The following is a 19521-nucleotide window of genomic DNA, read 5'->3' as shown; positions in this document are numbered from 1 at the left end:
CCAAACTAAAAGGTATTCAAGCATGACTTCTTATTCATATTCAACTGCATCTCACTCAGATCTAAGTTCAGTTTTAATTAGACTACTCCAAGCCAAAACTTTATAAATAAAATTTTAAGAAAACTATGCTGGTCATGCTGCAGAACCCAAGTCCTTGGGCTCACTGTCACAAACCCACAACCAGATACTCTCTTTCAGGATCTTCCCTGTTTGACAGCAGAATTCATGGTTCCATCAATGACGGCAAGTCGTCCCAAGTCCTGAAGCAGCAAACCAGCTGCAAAACAAGGCAACCATATTTAAATATCATGTGCATGATGTTCTTTTCTGAAAGGCTGTTAGTTTTAACGACACACACCTTTTAAGAAACTACTTTTGCCTCGTAAACCCACAGAACATTTTCCAAAAAGTTTCTGGAATCATGAAGATGATTTTTTATTTATTTTTTTGCAAATGTGAGATGGATCTTTGTGTTCCTTTCTCCCTGCTGCTGTTTTCCCCTTGGTACTCTCCCTGGGATGCTGTTCTTATCCCGCCTCTCTCTCTATTGAGTCATGAACAATGACCTGAACTGGGGCAACTGAGGCCTGGACTTCTTCAGAAGATGCCACTGTTGTTCCAAGTTTTCTGCAGTAGAGGAAAATTGCACTGATTGTGGTTCCAAAATCCTTAAATGTGATTTTTTTTTTTTTAGTATTTTTGACACTGATGGGTATTCACTCCTTTGGTTTTCTTTTGCTCTTGAATTTCTTTAGATCATAAGATGGTGTGTTGTTTTTTTGAGGTCCTTTGGCCTACTTCATGTTGTCAGACAGGTGCTAGTTACACGACTCTTATTGCACAGGACAAGCAGTAATCAGGCTACCACTAGCCAATGAAATTAAACTTATTTCATGATGTATCACAGTGACAGCTTCAAATAAGACAATGTTGGTTTCGGTAGAATGAATTAAATCATTACTTGAAAACTACATTCTGTATTTCCTCAGCTTACCTTTGTCTGAACCATTTAAGCTGAAACAAAATGCAGATTCCTTTTTACTGCACAGTATAGAAAAACACCCTCCAACCCAATGCGTAAGCAAAATCTTTCTTCATGTTTGTAGCTCTGCAAAAAAAAGCACTTGTAAAGACACCACTGTGTGTGGCGAGACAAGAAAGAAAGAGTGTGTTAGCAGCTTAAGGAAGCTGGAAATAAACGGGCATCTTTCTAGAAAATGCTGAAACTCAGTCACCACCTTATATTTTGATCAGAATGTGAATGTGATTGATTTGGCCGCCCACCAACGCCGCGCGTCGCGATATCAACGGCTATTTTATTCTATTTTATAGAACAGTGTCACTACAAAACAAGCTGATGTGCGGCAGCATTTTTATTTTCTTGGTTCAGCTGAATTTGTTTGTTTTCTGAAGGCTGTGGTGCTTCATTTAGTCACAAGGAAACACTCATGGTTTTTGGCACTTTTAAAATAAAAAGGTTTAAAGGATGACTTTGCTTTAACCCCCCTAGTCCTTCGCAGGATGTGGGACATCTTCATACAGGTAACTGTCAGACTAAAAAAAACAAGTGGTTTATTTTTTTTTAAGAATAGAATAACAATATTTAGTTATAATAATCAAACGGAGGACAGAAATGTATAAAAAAAAATGAACCGCACAATGATAAATGACTGGAAATACTGCATAGTACAAATGCCCCGTAGCTGTTTTTGTCTGCCCTGCTTCACAGGGTACAAAGGGCCTCCAGGGACAGACCGCAATGAGACACGCTCATCAGTTCTCTTTCCTCTGACCAAGGAAAACAGAAATCATCCAAAAACATTTCAAAATCTAACTTTAGGCTGTTGCTTCAAGGGCAAAACAAAGTCTGCAGCGCCGTCCTGCTTTTCAAGAACAAGCTCAGAATGGCTGGATAAAAATACCACGCGGTCTTTGATCCCTGGAAAAAAGAGAGAGAGGTGTCTGTCGGAAAAGTCAGTCTTGCTGGATTTTCCTAGTGTTATTCAGGTTCGCTGCTATTTGTGGTTTTGTCCCACTCTATGCTCTCCTCGCTGTGCGTGGGAGAGGGAAGGGCCTCGCCGGCCCCGGCGGGACGCATCCGGAGTCCCTGGAAGCGTCTGCACTCGGGGCAGATCCGGATGTGGCTGCAGCCCCTCGCCACCAGGGCGGCCTCCTGCGCCAGTCTGTGGGAGAGCGGCTCGGGCAGGCCGGTGCCCGCGCACAGTTTGCCGTTGCTGAGGCTAACGGCGGCGGCTCGCGCTCGACGTTCCTCCAGGGGCAGAGGCCGCGGCCGCATCAGCGACGCCGCCCGCCGGCGCCTCACCTGCAGGCTGTCCCGACACAACACGATCCCGTGGAGCTCCCGCAGCATCTCCTCACACACCGACTGCTGCGTGCGCACACGAGGAGGGGAGGGAGGAAAAATAAGAGAAGAGGATAGAGAGGGGGGGGGATAAGAGAGAAGAAGAGAAATGGAGAGAGGCCAGACAAGTCACTGACTGACTGACTCGGTAAGGACAGACTGACGGACGTCACGGACACACAGAACACACACAGGTTTCATGGTTATCTTTATGACCGGTTAGCAGCAACAAATACAAAGAATCACAACACGTTTGAACCACGTTAATATGATAGCATCACTTCTAACATGCGCACATGAAGACACGTCAGTGATAGTTCTCCACCAGTTTGGGGCATTGGACTTTCTTTTTTTTTAAACATTTAGCATTAACCTAAAACTTCAAAATATTTTATTAGAATTTCATGTGGTAGACAGGACGCACAAATTTATTTTGCAAACATCAAAGGGCAATTTTCTTTAGCATTGTGATACGAAAATCTGAGAAAAATCCCAAAGGACGTGCAGCTGTTGTTGCATCAGAAGCGCTGAGCGATTAGGACTAAATATAAACACATCAAACATTTGTTTTTTTATATATTGCAACCTGTAAAAGCTGTTATTCCTCTTCACTTCAGTTTTAAATCCACTTTACTACTAAATGCTGGTTTCTGTTGTTCTATCCGCTTAAATCCCAATAAAACACAGTAAAGTTTATGGTTGATACTTGAGAAAAATCCAAGAAGTACAAAGAGCTTTATAAAGTTGCACAGAGCGAATGCAAAGGTTTCCGGGCAAAGGAACAGACGTAGAACTGCATGCAGGTCTGAGTCCATTAACACTTCAAGGCACAAATGATTCACATTTGGAAATGAATGTTTTCCAAGCCTCTTTCCAGATTAAGCTGCAAATAAGCTTCTAAGGTCAGAAGTATAATTTAGATTTATCCTCCCAAACATGAGGAAATGCTTTATCACTGTACACTTTAAAAATATTCCTTAACCTGTGCTGACAGCCGATTATTAATGCAATGAACCGGGAGCTCAGAGGGGAAGAATAGATGCAACGCGCTAATGCAAAACCTCACGGCCCTTCACAGGGGAAGGAAGCAAAGTATGTCAAGGTCAAATATGCTTTTCCCACCTCATTTCCTGGGGCTTGTTTTAACATCCAAACAAACTCCAGCACAGCCATGAAGATCGCCACCAGCAGGCCGCACACGAGCACCACGAAGATCCCGCCGATGTTCTCCATACCCAGACCTGAGGAAAGGGCAAAGGTCAAGGAAATGAGGGAACGAAGAAGCAAACGGCGATTGATTACGCCGAGGATTGCCCTCAAACCTTTGGCCCGGTGGTCCTCCTCCTTTGGACACTTGCCGCCCTCCCACCAAAACCTCTTGAGAATCTCCAAACGATTGTCCTCCTGAAGTTTGAGGATGGCGAGGTCAAACTCGTCGCGGTACACCGACCCTGAAGGGAGGAGAAAAGTTTCTTACGCCGGATGCTTAAAAGTTTCCGAAACCTGCAGAACTTTACGATACAGAACATAATCATATTTTCACACGAGCCTATATCTGTGTGGCTGAAGCTGGTTTGGCAGTTAATTTGAAGATAAAATCAGAGGCAGGCCTTTTGACTGAACAATCCTGCGTCGGCCCCCGTTTTTTTTTTCTTTTTTTTTTTTTTCTGAAGGCTCACTGTAGCAACGGCACTCACACCTAGTGGCATAAATTTCAGATTGCAATCAGCTGATTATGCCGCGCCTCTCCTACTCCTTCAGCTGAAAGGGAGAAGGTCCTTTCTGGAGCAGCAGAATAGCAGATTGCAAAGAGGAGAACTCAATGCATCTTCCACTCGTAGTTTGTACGTCAGAAAACCCTGACAAACTTAATTGATATGCATTTTTTCCCCCCTTTTAACTATGCGGTTTCATTATCCCATTCATTTTTCTGCTGATGCAAACTAGATATTTACATACCCTTTAATAGACAGATATTTTAATTGCCGTCTGAAATCAAATCAGAGTTGTTAAACTGTAATCGTTACTTTGATGATCTGTAAAATCTATCATTTTCACCCTTTACATTTATGTTCGCAGTAGAAGGAGCTCCACTGCTGGCTAACATTCCCGTCTGTCTTTGCTACATCGGCTGCTCTTTGTGCTGTTCTCAGACAGCTGTCCGTTTGCCGTGCAGAGCAAAACTAAAACTTTCATTATTAAACATAAAGTTTTAAATGGTTTAAACAAAAATGCTAAGCTTATCCTCACACAGCTAACTGGAATGACACTGAAATATGCTACAAGGAGAGAAAAGTGTTGTTAGCCTAACGATTTGGCAAACTGAGTTGCATGAAACTTTGTGAGCAGGAGGAAGGCATGAGTTGACTAAAGACTCTCAGTCCTAAATGTGGTCAAGCCTTCATCTGCGAATGCTTCCCAATCTGAAACCCTTAAGTAGTTTCACCAAACGCATAACATCTTGCTGCTCAGACTCATTTTGTCCACGTCCAAATTGGTCATGATGGATGCATAATGTCTTGTTTATGTATTTAAATGGAAAGAAATTACAGAAATGTGTAAATAGATTGGTATTCTACCATCCAAACAAACTCCAGTAGGCTGGTCTCCAGCACCAAGAGACGCCTGATTATGTTACACAGACTGACTGGGGAAACATCATCATCCGTCTCAACCTTAAACTTGTTAAAATGCAGCATGTTAAAGCAGAAGCTCTTCTTGTTGGGACAAGAATATCTGACATCAGAGTCGTGTAAAATCACATTACTCTACTGGACTTTGAGTTCAGGCCTATACTTGATATTTTACTAGTTTTAACAGGAATGGGATTCAATATCACCGAATTCTTGGTCCTAAAAACCTTAACTAGTATCTGGTTAAAAAATCTTGAGTAGGACATCACTAATGAGAAGACTTACTTATTATGTGTACATCCAACGTCACAAAAAGGATGCAGATTAAAACACTTGCATACCTTTTATAAATGAACTATTTTTAAGTATTTCTACTTTTGTATCTTCTGCAGAGTTACTGGTACTGATACTAGGATTTGGTTTTTTCAAAGGTTTTGCATATGACGGGATGTTTGTGCTGTTCTTTTTTTAAAACTGGCACCTTTCATTTATCTTCATTAGTGTTTTCCTCCTTAACTTGCACTATTTGCATTCCTGCTTAATGGTTCCAATTTGTATATTGTATTTTAATAGCACCTGCCCCAGGGCTAATGATGGAAATCAGACTCGGATCAGAGTCTGATCTAAAGAGCGTCTTGTCTTTAGAGTTCGGTGTGAAACATGAATGTTGAATTCAGAAGGAACGGCTCAGATTTAAGATCAAATACCTCAAATTGATTTCACAGGACATGTCCAGTGTCAGGCGTAAAACATAATCCACAGAAAAATTTAATTTTTATCTTGTAAACATCAAAGGATTTCAAATCTTATTTACTGAAGACGTATTCTTCCTCATGCCGCAGGAGATCAAAGTATCGCATCTAAATTCTCAGGAACATTTCTCAGGATACTTTAAACTCCCTCTCTGTCTCATCTTAGCAAAGAAATGGTTCTGTAAAAGCCCGGCTGAAAGTCTTGCTAGTTTCTCACTTTTTGCATCACTTTGTCCAAATAATAGGAGCCGATTGTTTGGCTATGCAGGGGCTTTACTTTTCAATTTAACCCTCCGATGCAACGCTTATGGTCCATTCTTCAGCTAATGCTCCTATTCTTCCTTTTCCTTTTCTAGGCTTCACACTGAATTATACAGCACATTTAGGTGAAACCATCAGCCCCGGCCTCTGAAGTTGTCATTTTTACGCCAGGCCTCTTTTCTCCTTTTGCTCCACCAATAAACGTTGGCTCGCTCTCATCCGTAATTCCTCTCCCTCTCACCGTTCCCCGCTCACCCAGTGGCATGCCGATGCCGTAGCCCTTGGTGTCGAGCAGTCCTCCGATTTGAGTCAGGTTGCAGTTCCTCTGGCGGTAGTACTCGTTCATGGTGCTCTCCAGCAAGTAGGCGTAGTTGGAGTTCAGGACCCGGGCGATGCCCTCCTCGGTGCTCTTCACGAACACACTGGGCTGCTTGGAGTTCATGAAGTTCCACATGCGTTGGTAGGTCTGGTAGCGGGAGTTCTGCAGGGCGGCACGAGGGCGAGATCGGATCAGAACAAACAAACAGTCGGCTGCAAGAAGTCGGGCGGCAGAGGTTTATTAGTTGCAGATAAACATTTTCTGCCTTTGCTGATGTGGAGATGAGTTTTTATTTGTTTTCCCCTTTTCATTTTCTTGACTGATGGATTTATTCAAACTCCGATTCAGTGATTCTGCTTCGTCTGCTGCTTTTTTTTTCCCCCCCCATTTGGCCGCATACGAGTTTCAATTTGAGTATCTACACATTTTAGACCAAAGACTTCAAATGATATCGCTGCCTTTCTTGCATGTGCTCTTGGCCAGTTTTCCCTGAGCTATTCGGGGTCCACTAAGTGTAAAAGCATCAAGGAGAGTCGGACTAATGTCTCCTTTCTCCTCTGTAACACCGTCCTTCACTGTCACTGTCTTTTTCTGTCTCTCTCTGAGGTCAAATATGCAGCAGATGAAAGAGGCTGGAATGGGATTTGGACAGCTGACTGACTCCTTGAGGAGGAGGATATTGGATGGCGGAGCGGGCAGGCAGGACAGAAATAAAACTTACGGTGAAAGGAGAAAGACAAGCAGGCGATAAGGAGGATCCCAACACTTACTGTCTGACTTATCGATCACAAGAGTTTTGGAAGTCAGAGCGAGGGCAAAGTTAAAATGGCAAGTTCACATCTAGTTTTCCTGTTTCAGATCTTACAGTTAATGCTGGTTATTCGTTATTTATTGGATATGTAGATAAGAAAGCAAAGAACAAATAAAACAAGAATTCAAATTTGAACTTATTGTGGATTTTCTCAACGGACACCAAGTGAAAATACGCATGTAGAAGAAACAAATACACACACACACACACACCCGCGGCGTATTTAGATAAAACTGAGCGCTCCGCAGCAACATTGTTTTTGCAGCTGTCAATCGATATGAACTAAATGTTTCACTATTGGTTTGTTCAATTTGGTTGGTTCTGGCAAAATTACTATTTTTAAGAGTAGTAATTAGATTTAAATTGAGCTTGAAGATGTAAGATTTGGTACAGGGTTTTTTTTTTCCTTCGCCTGTGGAAATGCAAAACTCCTTTGCTGTGGACAGATTCACTGGTTTTCCATCAGCTTCCAGTTGATCCTTAGTGATTCCTGGGATGTCTTTAATTTCCCATCTATTTTCCTCCAATCTGTGCAATCTGACTTGGATATGGTTGAAACTTCTGTGTAACTCAATGTTCCAACATGACGACGATACAAAATAGATCAATAAATTAACGGTAAAATTTGGCACGACCTTCTGAAGTCACTGAATTCGACTGTGCGGAAAGTATCTGAACTTGCTTAAAGATACGTTTGCGAAATCCGTCAATTTGATGGGCGGCAGAAAATCCACCAGTAATTCACACAGGAACTTGTGCGCCTAATTATTTATTACCTTTAAAAAATCTTTGAAATTGTAAGTTGGGTAAGATATCCACAACAAGAAAGAAACCGCTCAAAATGAAAAGCAACCACATTAGGATGAGACTGATGCACATAGTTTCGACTGGAAACTACGAGTTAAGAAGAAAAGCCACTGGAATATGAGCTCCCACCATAAAGAAAGTCATAGTGGATCCTCCATGCATGGTGCCGTACTCTATCGCTGTCTGATCCGCCAGGTCGTCCACCGACTCTATTGGCATCTCCATCCTTTGAACAGTCAGGAAGGCGGCCAAGTTGGCGGTGTACGAGGAGATGATGATTAATGTGAAGGCCCACCTGTGGAGGAGGGCAGAGATAAAGAACATATGTATCCATCTATGAATGTATGCAAAAGCAGACTCCTGTATGAAGATGAATTATCGTGGCGAAAGCGTGGGAAGATTAAAACAACTCCACACCTGAGAGGAGAAAACACGGCAGGAGGTTTCAGCTGGACGGATGGAGGGGGTCGGTGGAAATGGATGGAGAAATGGGGCGACGGTTGGTTAGGATGCAAAAGCAGACATGAAAAGAAAGACGGAGTCTCAAATGCATAAGAGATTTTTGAAAACTGACATCCTGAAACTCTGGAGTAACGACACCAGAGCCGCCCCAAATCAGAGAAAAATGTTTGAAACAAACAGAAATGAAAACGGGAAACAACACAAGTTATTTCACTTTGTTAGGAAACTAGAGAATTTAAATTTTTGTTATATGTGACACAAATTGAACAAACTGGATTGTTTAACTGTCATTGCAAACTGTAGATTTAGTTTAACTGTCCTTCAGTTCAGTTCCCCTCATGTCAACAGCCAGTTTAAAAGACAGACACAGAAATATACGATCTAATAAAGTAGTTCACACCAATACAACATGCTCATACAGACAAGGTTCAGTGATGAACAGTTCAATTTTTCAGAGGTTTTCAAATCCAGTAAGTGTGAAACGTCACCACTTTACCAGGAACAGGATGTTACTCAGTCATTCATCGTCAATGCAGCTGCAGAAACTATTTGCAAGTGCTCGCTGTGTAACACATGTGATAACAACGTCCTACATTTTTATCACCCCAAAACTTTTTTGTTTTGTTTTGAACAGTTCCAAATAGTTCATGTATGTCGAAAACTTTGATGCTTCTGAAGGAAGCTGAAAATGAAATTCATTTCACAGCACAACCAAAATGAAGCACCCAGTCCACCAGAAGGATGGCTTCGTCAAAAGCAGAATAATGTTTCCGAATCCCTCAGCGAGACTCCAGACCTGAATCTGATTGAAAAGCTGTGGTGTGATCTGAGAGGGCGGCGCAGGAGATCTGACAGAGGAGGATCAGAAAAGATTGCCGAGTCAAGATGTGGCATGCAGATTGAGTCCTACCCAACAAGGCTGAAGGCTCATGATAAAATCAAAAGGTGCTTCAACAAATAAGACTGCATATGCAAGCACATTATTGCAGCATATTTTCTAAGTTTCCTCTCCAGACATACTGCAGCTTTTCATCCTCTTAAGATGTAGAAGTTGTAGATCATATTATAAATTATAAAATGTCTGAAATTATTTGTTATATTATAGAAACCTGGGATTTCAACAGGGATGAATGGACTTTTTATATCTAAGATTCTTCTTTTCCTGGTTGGTTGATCAGGAAAAGAAGAATGATTTCATTCATTTACTTGAAATGTATTCACGTGTAATTGTATTTATTTATATTTTCATGTGTATGCACTGCAGTATTCTACAGTGAATAAATCCATTTGCATTTTAGTAATGTTAATGCTTTTTTGTGCCTCTACCACACCCTTTATATTATTGTTCATGTTTCACTCACTTTTAACTGTACCAGTACCATATAATGTCCCACCTTTCTTAAATAAAAACACTATTAGTTTACTTCTAAGAGAAGCTTTTACTCCTGGTTCTTTTCTGTAATATGTTTGTGCAAATTTATTGTACCTGGTTTCCCAGGTCATTGTTTTATGTATCTGCTTTATGTGGTGCGTCACAAAAATATTCCAACGTCAAACAACTTTATTGTGTTTTGGTACTTTACAAAGCTCAATTAGTTTTATTTGAATTCTACTTGGTGTCGATAATAAAACTCACATTCTTCCAGAAGTCAGCCGTTTAGTAAAGAGAGTGCACCTGTGCAGTCGCAGGTGGTTTACTTCAGTGTGCTAAATACAAATGCATGTCACACTTTTCAGGTTTTATTTACAAAACATTCACAAAAAAAATTTGAATTTTTTTTCCTGCCATTTCACAAATATGTATTTTGTGTTGTTATGATGAAAATCCCCCCAAAATCATGAGGTTTTTTTGGTAATAATGCGTCTGTAAAAACAAGGTTAATGGAATAAGATACCTGGGGTATTTATTTGATCCTCTGGTTTTTTCTGAACACTTCAGTTCAGGTCTTAAGTTCTGTTTCAGTATTACGGCCATCATTAAAATAAATAATCAGGTGCTGGTAAAGCATTTTTGAAGACACGGTTGCATGTTTTTTTTTTTTTTAAAAGTAGAACTACAACAATCACTGTTCTTGAAGTGGTGGCAAGGGCAAACAAAAGATGAAATGCAATTCATGTTGCAGCAAAAGTAGGTCAGAGCAGAGCTGAACGCGCGTTAGGTTTGTGGATTTGAAAGCTGGAAAAAAATTGCCAGTACTAACCACACTCCGCTGACGCAACGTGTTGACAATGCTCTGGGAGCGATGGTGGATCCCTGCTGCATGAATCCGCCGACAGGGAACCAGAAGCTGTTGCCGAGCGAGTACTGGTTGATCAACAAGTTGCAGCGTCCCTTCAGACAGGGGTGGGGGTTGTACCATTCGTACGGCGTCAGTCTGCAGGGGAACAGGAGAAGCTGGAGGTTACATAAACATTCAGAGTCTGGAGGAATGAATCAGAGAGAATAAACCCAAGAGCCGCACAGATTTTGAGACATAAAGAGGAGCAAACGACAAGGAGCAAAGAGATTGGAGCAACGAAGTGAGCACAAAGTCGCCTTGGCTCTCCAGAGAGACAAACAGCTTTCCTTTCAGTCCCCACAGTGCAGCTCGCTTTAATCACAGGGAAACAGGCTGTGAATTTTGAATACACAATGCAACATGGGAAAAATCGGTTGTGTGCAACACTGAGAGATTAGATTATTTGCAGATATCTTGCTCAAATTTGAACTACTGTGTGATTTGTCTCCAAAACAACTAAATTAGGAAGCTATATGGAAGACCTCTGAGGTTATTTTATAATTCGTGCTGCATATCATCAACCGAGAGCTCCCCAAAGGTTTTATGTGCCAGCTGATCTGGGATCACTTACACTTATCCTGCAGCTTGTTATTCAAATATAAGTTACACTTCTTTTGTTACCAGATTGCCTCTTTTAATATTTATTGGTGAACTTTCTGTTTGGCTACTGCTGCTGGATACCAAATTCCCAAGACATTTATAAGGTTCAATCTAATCTCATCCCAACGTTTCAGCAGCAGATCTACCAGTACTCTCCCTGGCCAGCAGGTGGCAGTGTGGTTCTAACGACCCGCTGCTTAGAGCAGAGCGTTTCCTTTCCCTGTGGTGTTGCAGATCAACCACAAAAACTTAAAAGAAGTGAGGGAACAGACACCTGTTTCCTGTTCTGCGTATCCCCCAAACAACTCTTCTTCTTTTTGTTTTTAATCTCTGTAGTCAACCCTTTGTTCTCCTCTCGTCCTTTTGTCTCATTCTCCTCTGTAAAGATCAAGCTTACCCTTACCTGGCCACTAGAAAGAGGACGCAGCTGACGGCCAAATAGGCCAGAAGCATGAAGAGCCAGACGCCAGGGGAGAAGGGATCTAGGAAGGAGAAGTAGCCCGGCCGACGTCCCTGAAACACAACACACACAAATAACTGTGTAATGCTTACAGCAATATTACCGCAACTCCTCAGATTTAACAACAAACCTCTCTGAATGTAAAATCCAGCTTTTAGCCAGACTCAAATCAATAAATTGGTTTGAGTTCAATTTGTTTTGCAAAGAAGAATTGACAAAGCTGTGGAAAGTTCAGAGACACACCGTGAAAGACTTGCAGCTGTAAACGCAACAAAAGGTGATTCTCCTTATTAAAAGGACGGACATAAATTCACAGGACTGTTAATAATAATAAAAAAAACCTTTTAAATTCATGTTATTGTAATCACACTTGAAAACTGTACTATTCTCTCTTGAGCCATCAAATAAAATCCCAACAGCACAGTGAAGTTTGTGACAGCAACATGGAAAAAAAAAACGTCGAGACGTTCAAAACGAGTATAAATACTAAAACGGTGCAGACGGAGCAAAAAGTGAACTAATTGGCATTTTCAAGTGTCTCTCCTGTTCAACCAGAAGAGCGCTGACTCCCTCGCTTGAGGCCGGTTTAGTCTGCGTAGCTAACATTAGCTGCTCCCTGCTTTGCTTTGGAGAAGGCAGAAAAAGGTGACTCCTACCGTAAATAAAGTGATTTCAATGCGATAAGCGCAGATCTTCCTGTCCTAAACAGATAGCACTGTAATTATGTGTATCTCATTTGCATGTATGAAAGCACAAACTCAGCCTCCCATGAAATGTCAACAGAGTGGCACAGAGCTGCAAAGTGATACACCAACAGAGATAAGAGGCTTTGCTTCCCAGAATCGGCTGCTTTAAAAAAACAAACACTTTTGCCTTGCAAAAATATGTACACCTCATGTTAGAGCCACAGACTTCTATGCATTTTATTAAAGTTTAATGTGAAAGACCAAAACAAAGCAGTCGAGGATTAGTAAATGGAAGAGAAATGCCTCGATTTTCAACATGTACCAATAAAAAAGCTGACAGAATGTGGCTTCCATTTGTATTCAGCTCCCTCGTCTCGGAAAACCTCAGGTAAGATCCAGGGGACCCAACTAGCCCTCAAAAGTTTCTTAATTAGTTAACGGAGCCCGAATACGGCTGCTCTATAAAGCCCTCAAATATTTATGAGGTGAGATCAGCTAAGCTACTTTATGAAGGCCGGAAACACACCAGGTCAGGGACAGTTTGCTTAAAAGCAAAGTTAGTAGATAAGACAATACTTTTGGACATTTCGTGGGACATTGTTCAGTCCATCATTCGTTAGCAGGAAGATTACGGCACAACTGCAAATACGCATTATTCAGAGAAGCAGCCGAGAGGCCCAGGGTTGCTGCAGGAGCTGCACAGATCCACAGCTCAGTGAGGATAATTTGTAAGCAGGATGAGTTTTAGTCATGGATGACTAAGGTTTTATATGTATATTTAAAACAGATGACTCTAGAAAATGAGACACCATGTCTCAGTGAGATTTACCTGTATGTAAAAAGGTGATTATAAAATATAAACATGCTCTGAAACCAGAAGAGAGGCAAGAGGAAAATCATTGCTGAGGGGAAGGCATGAGGATTTGTGTCGAAAAACTGCAGTAAGTCGTGTAGAGGACAGTGCAAGTGTGTGGAAGAAACAAAAATTGAATTTTTTGGCAAGCAAGACACGGCGTGTGCAGGAGCACTGTAAGACAGAGAGATGGTGGCGTCATGCTGTGGGAACGCTGAAAAGAAAAATGAGCAAAACTTTCAGTACCAAGCACCGACACACAAAATGTGGCTCAAGTATTGACTTGATAGAAATCAAATACATATTGTGTTCTTCAAATCTATATTCATCAGAAATGATGAAATCTGATTTTTTTTCATACCTCTTCATAATTACTGAGTACTTGAACAAAAGGAAACATAAACTGTTGTTTGTAATTCATGCATTTGGTGCAGTTTGCTTTACACTGAAACTACTTGATACAGTCTAAGGTCCAACCATAAAAACCAAGTGGAGGTCAGAATGATTAAATGAAGTTCAGTCAACAGGCAGTATTTGGTCTTCCTAGAAGGTAACATGCATTACAGGGAGAGGGTTCAGATAATCAACTGAACCATTATGGCTGCATTAAGCATAAATTCATTTCCATGACCTATACTTGACTTCCAGCAGGCCTGGGGTGAACAGCAGCCACGTTCAGAGGGGAAAAAAAGGGAAGAAGATTAATAGCTCTGACTCGGGCAATAAGGCTAGCAGTGCCGAAGCAGCTACAGGGCTGCTATATATCTGTTTGGATTGGTTAGCGGGATATAAAGTAGCTAAAATAAGGTCGGCAGTCAGCGGACCAGTGGGAAACCAGGGGCTAATTTCTAATGTTTCATTATCCATTGCCAGCAGCTTTTGTCCTCTAAATGAAACCAATTACAGATGAACCGACGTCAGAGCGCGTCCGCATGCATATTCATACGAGTTTGTGAACGCTCACACCGTATTTCTCTCCTGCAAATTCACTAAGAGAACATTAGCCGTTTACACACAGCCGCACAATCCACCATCTGCTAACGACCGGGAAATGGACGTGGCTGTCGGGGCAGGGAGGGCGCTCAGAGAGCGGAGGTGATCGAGAAACTTGACTGCCTGAGCGCTATTAGAAGACAAAGGCATAACACGTCGTGTAGAAATTGCTTATCCTCCATTTCAGAAACACTCTGGAGCCCACGTGAACAAGCCTAAATCACTTTTATGGAAATATACTCAATTAAGTGTTCCTAGGAGACCTCACGCAAGCTGGAACAAAATATTGATAGATTTCTGAGGCCCTTCAAAATCAAATCTGAGGCAAAGAGGGGAGTGGAATTATTTCGTTGGGCGTTTGTTATGCTAAAAGACACGTGCAGAGACGGAAGAAACTCATTAATGCGACCGTAATCACTTGCGTTTGAGCCTGGTTACGGAAATCGGGGGCAAAGAGTGGGATTCACTAACACTTTGAACAAGATTCAAATCAGTGTGCCAGTCACAATGCGCACCGTTCCATCTGCAAGGGGTAATTGCTTGTGACGATAATGATGATAGTGGTTTGGAAACAGACGAGCAGAGAGCTGAAGCACACAATGGCCTTCTTGAAGGTAAGAGTGCTGCTGCAGGGAGAGAGATGCTGCCAAGTCGCCTTCAGCTGGCACCAGGGGTTGTGCTGACGTGAGTCTTCCTGTTTGCTCGTTCGGTTTGGTGCATGCTGAAGAGGCGCTTTGCGAACTGCTGGCCCCCGCGTGCCCGCGTCTTAAGTTCCCACCAAGGTGCTGTTACTACACTAAAACGGAGCCGAGGAGGTGAGGGACTCCCGTGCTAACAGATGGCAGAGAGAGGGTGCCGGAGAGATAGAGGACAGGCAGGGAGAGGCGGGAAAGAGGCAGAGATTACAAGGACAAAAGGGAAAACAGCTGGAGACCGTGCTGCTCAGGAAATCTCGATTTTTGTGCGCTAAAATGTTTGCTTTAGGACTCAAACAAAGTTGTGTTTTTCCAAGGGCTGAATGGGATCGTCCAAAGTGAGGCAGAAGCAGACGCACTAATGAGCACTCTGTGGAAACTGCATGAAATGTTCCTCTTTTCAAAAGCATGTCATGAGTTGTTTCCTCAGGAGACATTTTCTCCTTTAAATATCCCATTTTGCGAACACTTAAGTAAACTGGGAACGGAGAAAGAAACTTTGTGCTTTGATAGTTTTGGTTCGCTCTTTGTGCTCTTCAAAGACTTTTTTTTTTCCCCTCTCCACTCCAGTTCTGATAAAATAACTCTGCACTCAGCACCAAACAGCAGAGGCACGAGGATAGTGATTGGCTCAAGAAGGCAGCAGGACATTTTGAAGCAGAGTGGTCAAATTTAGCTCAGACTAAAATCGATAAAAGAAGGAGAGCTGGAGAGACTGACGGGAATTTAGAAAGAGACCAATCTCATCTGTTTGGTTGCAATTTCAGCTGCAAAATGTCAGAAGATTCACCGATTAATATCAGAGGCACTCGGAACGAAAGGAAACCTCAAACAGTAGACTTTTAAGGACTGGAACATGTTTGTGATCTGATGTCAGCTGTAAGCAGGGATATCCGGTTTTCAAGTTGCAGGAAAGACAAGTGGAAGCATCAAATAAAACAGAGTCTAATATAAAATGAGGTGTTTTGTGGAGTTAAGTAATTGGAGGTTGAAATTCAGCTAATGTGTCCTTTACTCTGATGTTCGCAGTGAAGAGTCGACCGGCTCCAGCTCCACCTTTAAACCCTCTGCATGCGCAGCAGTTCATATCTAAACAGTTGTGAAAACTCAATCCAATTTAATCTAAGACTCCACTTTTGAGTGAAATCAAAGTCAGAAATACTTTATTCATTTCACACTGAAATAAAATATTGTTGCAAAACAAACCATCCATCTTCCTCACTGCACGTTATGACTTTTTATTTTTGTACTTTTATGATGTAAAGAACTTTGAACTGCCTCGTTGATGAAATGTGCTACACAAATAAACATGATTGATTGATAGATATTAAAGTGGATCCAAAGAGAACTGTTGTTGGGTTGCTGTTATTTTTAGAGGCAGCATAAAACTTAAAACTGAGGTACAGGAAACATCTTCAGTTCCTGAGAACTACGGCAACCTTTAGTTGCAGAGAGGCTCCTACAAACCTAAATCAAAGACTCAATTACCTCATTGGGGTGTCATTAAGTTCGATTGAGACGCCTGTAAAAGTTGCCTTTTGCCAACCACAACCTGTATCAGGCAGATTATCTTATTTGCAAAGTGTTAACTCATTTTTCTTGGAATATGTATTAGCTAACAGATACTGCATTCCAAACAATGGTTGGCAATGTTAGTGATAATGTGATAAGGTTAGGGAGGGAAAAAAAAAACTTTTGAAGTTGCACAAATACTTGACAATCACTTTAAAAAATCTGATATAATTTCTGCGACAGACTGGCGACCTGTCCAGGTGAACCCCGCCTCTCGCCCGAAACGTTTGCTGGAGATAGGCACCAGCACCCCTCTTGACCCCACTAAGGGACAAGGGTGTATAGAAAATGGATGGATGGATGATATAATTTGTTATTTTACTGTTTAAAAAAAAATCTATTGCATTTTTGCCAAACTGTCCTCCAGTCGTTAGATGGTAAGAGATTCGCAGAAATGATTTTTTTCAGGTTGCTTAAATCGGCTTCAATCCAACGTGGAGCTTCAACAACTTCATCTATTTCAGCAGCAGCCCAGTTCAGCAGCACTTCACTGCCTGAACAATTGTGTTGTCTACCTTTGGTCTCACAAGTACAACCTGTGCCAATGCAAGATCTCACAGGGTGAAGGAGGTTAAAGAAACAAAGGCACCTCCAGATGGTCTGGGATTTTGCTCTTTAAACTCTGTTCTTAGAGATGTATGGAGGGAGAATAGTATCTTCATTTTGTAAGGTTAGTGTGTAGCAGATTGTCAGCACCTTTGCACACGTGTGTGTGTGCGCGCGCATCTTTTAAATCTTGTCAGCAGCTGTCTTTGCTGTCAGTCAGCTACGGCACGGCAGTTTCGGTACGCTCTCGGACGAGCACCTCTGCTCCCCCTGCACAGAGGCAGCAGGTGGTTGACTGCAGACGGGCAAAACACGGCAACCGCAAGCCGTGAGGTATTAATCGCTCAAGGGGAGATAAATGCTCCAAAGAGGCAGAAGGCTGCGGTATTGACGGGAATAGCTGCTTCGGCACGTGAATCAGACTCGGAACGAACCGAATGTGATTTTATAAGGGTTCAGTAAAGCAATACGTTGCCCCATCTTCTTACACATAAACATTTGCTGCCGTGCATAAACTGTTTTTATTAAGGCAGTGAATCATTTTACGGGCGTTCATCCCTCCCTTAAGACGATAAGAGGATATGAGGCAAATCAAAGGGTGCGCAAAGATGCAGACAGAAAAACAAAATCCTTTACGACCTGCTTCCATGAAGAAATCAAAACAAATAAGCCTAAAACCCATGCCTTCGACGGTAAGCGTACTCTTGTTTTTCCTCTTGGCACACAAATTAGCGAGTTGGACGTGTAACTTTTACTGCCCTTGTTCTCTCGCACCTTCCCATCACCCGGATTGCTCCTCTCCGTTCCCCCCCGGGGGAGTCGCCTACATGCCAGGAAGGTGACTGAAGATGCTGGTGAGGTTATCCAGTCAAGGTTTTCACCAAGTCATCCGGCCTCTTGGTATTCATACCACACCGTCACCCTCCGAGGCAACAGAAGGGTTCATCTCCTGAATACTGACTCAATGAAAGAAACTTCCTTTTGTCATTTTACCTCACACACACTCACCTGCTCGCCTCTCTGCTCTGATTTCTTTGTCCTCTCTCTGCTCAGCTCCTGCCTCTCTTTCCTCCCGTTTCTTTCCTCATTCCCTTTTATGTTGTCTTCCTTGCCATCCCTCCCTGAGCCTCCCTGCCTTGTGTCTTTCACTCGGGGCTCTTTGATGATGTGCACATTGCTAATTGTGTCCGAGCAGATGCTGTCAGATGCTACGCCTGACGAAACGGCCACGGGGGCAATCCGTGGAGAGGACCTGATTTGGCAGAGGTCAAACGGGGTCACTTTCACATCAGCGTCCTGCTGCCTCCCGAGCTCACCAGGTCGGTCGGCTTCCTGTCAGGCTGGTTTGTACAAAAGCGCAAATCTATGTGACCTTGTGTGCCTACAGGCTCTGCAGAAAAAGCTCAAATTTCATGTGTTTTGCAGAGAAAGTGTGTCGTAGATCAACATGTAAAAGAATATTAGTTTTTCAAACATTTTTGCTGGTAGAAATGTTTTTATTTTTGGCTCTAGTGGCCTTTATTTGAAAGTGCTATGACAGGCAAGTAGGGTAATGAGAGAGAGAGAGAGAGAGAGAGAGATGGACGACATGTGGAAAGGGTCACCAGACCGGGAATTGAGCCTGCGACGGCCGTGTTGAGGACCAGGGTCTCCCCCAGGCGGGCTGTGCTCAACCCCTGAGCCACCACAGCACCCCTGCTTATAGAAATTTGTATTCAGTTTCCTAAAAGGTTACACCAGTTCAGTGAACTGCCTCCAGAACAAATTGGTAGAGTCCATTTGTGTGCATTTTAGTCTTAGTATCAGTATAAGTTCAGAAGGACCCAGAGGTTTGTTAGAAAACACTGATGAACAACTTGATGAAGGCAGGAAAGACATTAAATAGATGTAGGATACAGTTGTGGATCTACACTGGAAAGGCTGGGCATTAAAGGAACGACTAGAACATCAACTAAAGACTTGTGGCAACTTTGGGGAAGCTGCAGAGATTCACAGCTGAAATGGGAGAATCTGCAAACCGGACAAGCGGACAAGCTGTGCACTGCAAAACCTTTTAATTAAATGGTGGCAAGAAGGAAGCCATTGTTAAAAGAAAACCATAGGAACTTATTTTTAGCAACGATGTAAAACACTGAGTGGTGGAAAACTAATCCTGAACATCCCCATGGTGACAGCCTGTCTTCAGAAGTCAATCCTGACGGAGGAGGCTGCAAAAGATCTCAGCACAGCAACCCTAAACATGCAGCCAAAGTTGCAATCAAACAGTCTAGATAAATTTTTTTTGCATATGTTAAGAATGGTGGGGTGCTGTGATGGCGCAGGGGTTGAGCACAGACCTCATGGGGGAGGCCTTAGTCCTCGACGCGCACATTGCAGGTTTGAGTCCCAGCCTGATAATCTTTGTTGAATATCTTTCTCTCATTACCCACT

General features: G+C 42.4%; 1 protein-coding gene across 6 annotated transcripts in view; it reads right to left on the bottom strand.

Moving 5' to 3' along the window:
* Positions 1–493: 493 nt before the first annotated feature.
* Positions 494–19521, bottom strand: part of grik4 (glutamate receptor, ionotropic, kainate 4) — a 345779-nt gene continuing 326751 nt past the window's right edge. For 4 of the 6 annotated variants that reach the window (XM_007549419.2, XM_016670189.1, XM_016670186.1 and 1 more), the window contains 7 exons: positions 11690–11799; positions 10609–10782; positions 8075–8240; positions 6264–6489; positions 3685–3813; positions 3485–3603; positions 494–2389 (listed from right to left, as the gene is read on the bottom strand). In XM_007549419.2, the coding sequence (XP_007549481.1) occupies positions 2000–2389; positions 3485–3603; positions 3685–3813; positions 6264–6489; positions 8075–8240; positions 10609–10782; positions 11690–11799 (1314 nt within the window). In that variant the 3' untranslated portion in view covers positions 494–1999. Of the gene's footprint in view, positions 2522–3484; positions 3604–3684; positions 3814–6263; positions 6490–8074; positions 8241–10608; positions 10783–11689; positions 11800–19521 lie in introns of all 6 variants that reach the window. The other 2 variants (XM_016670188.1, XM_016670190.1) reach the window with 2 other exon arrangements.

This window comes from Poecilia formosa, unplaced genomic scaffold (genome assembly GCF_000485575.1).
Source record: "Poecilia formosa unplaced genomic scaffold, Poecilia_formosa-5.1.2 Scaffold31, whole genome shotgun sequence".
NCBI classification, from domain to species: Eukaryota; Metazoa; Chordata; class Actinopteri; order Cyprinodontiformes; family Poeciliidae; genus Poecilia; species Poecilia formosa.
Note: the sequence above shows the minus strand (reverse complement) of the source record. Positions and strands in the feature narration are given on the sequence as shown.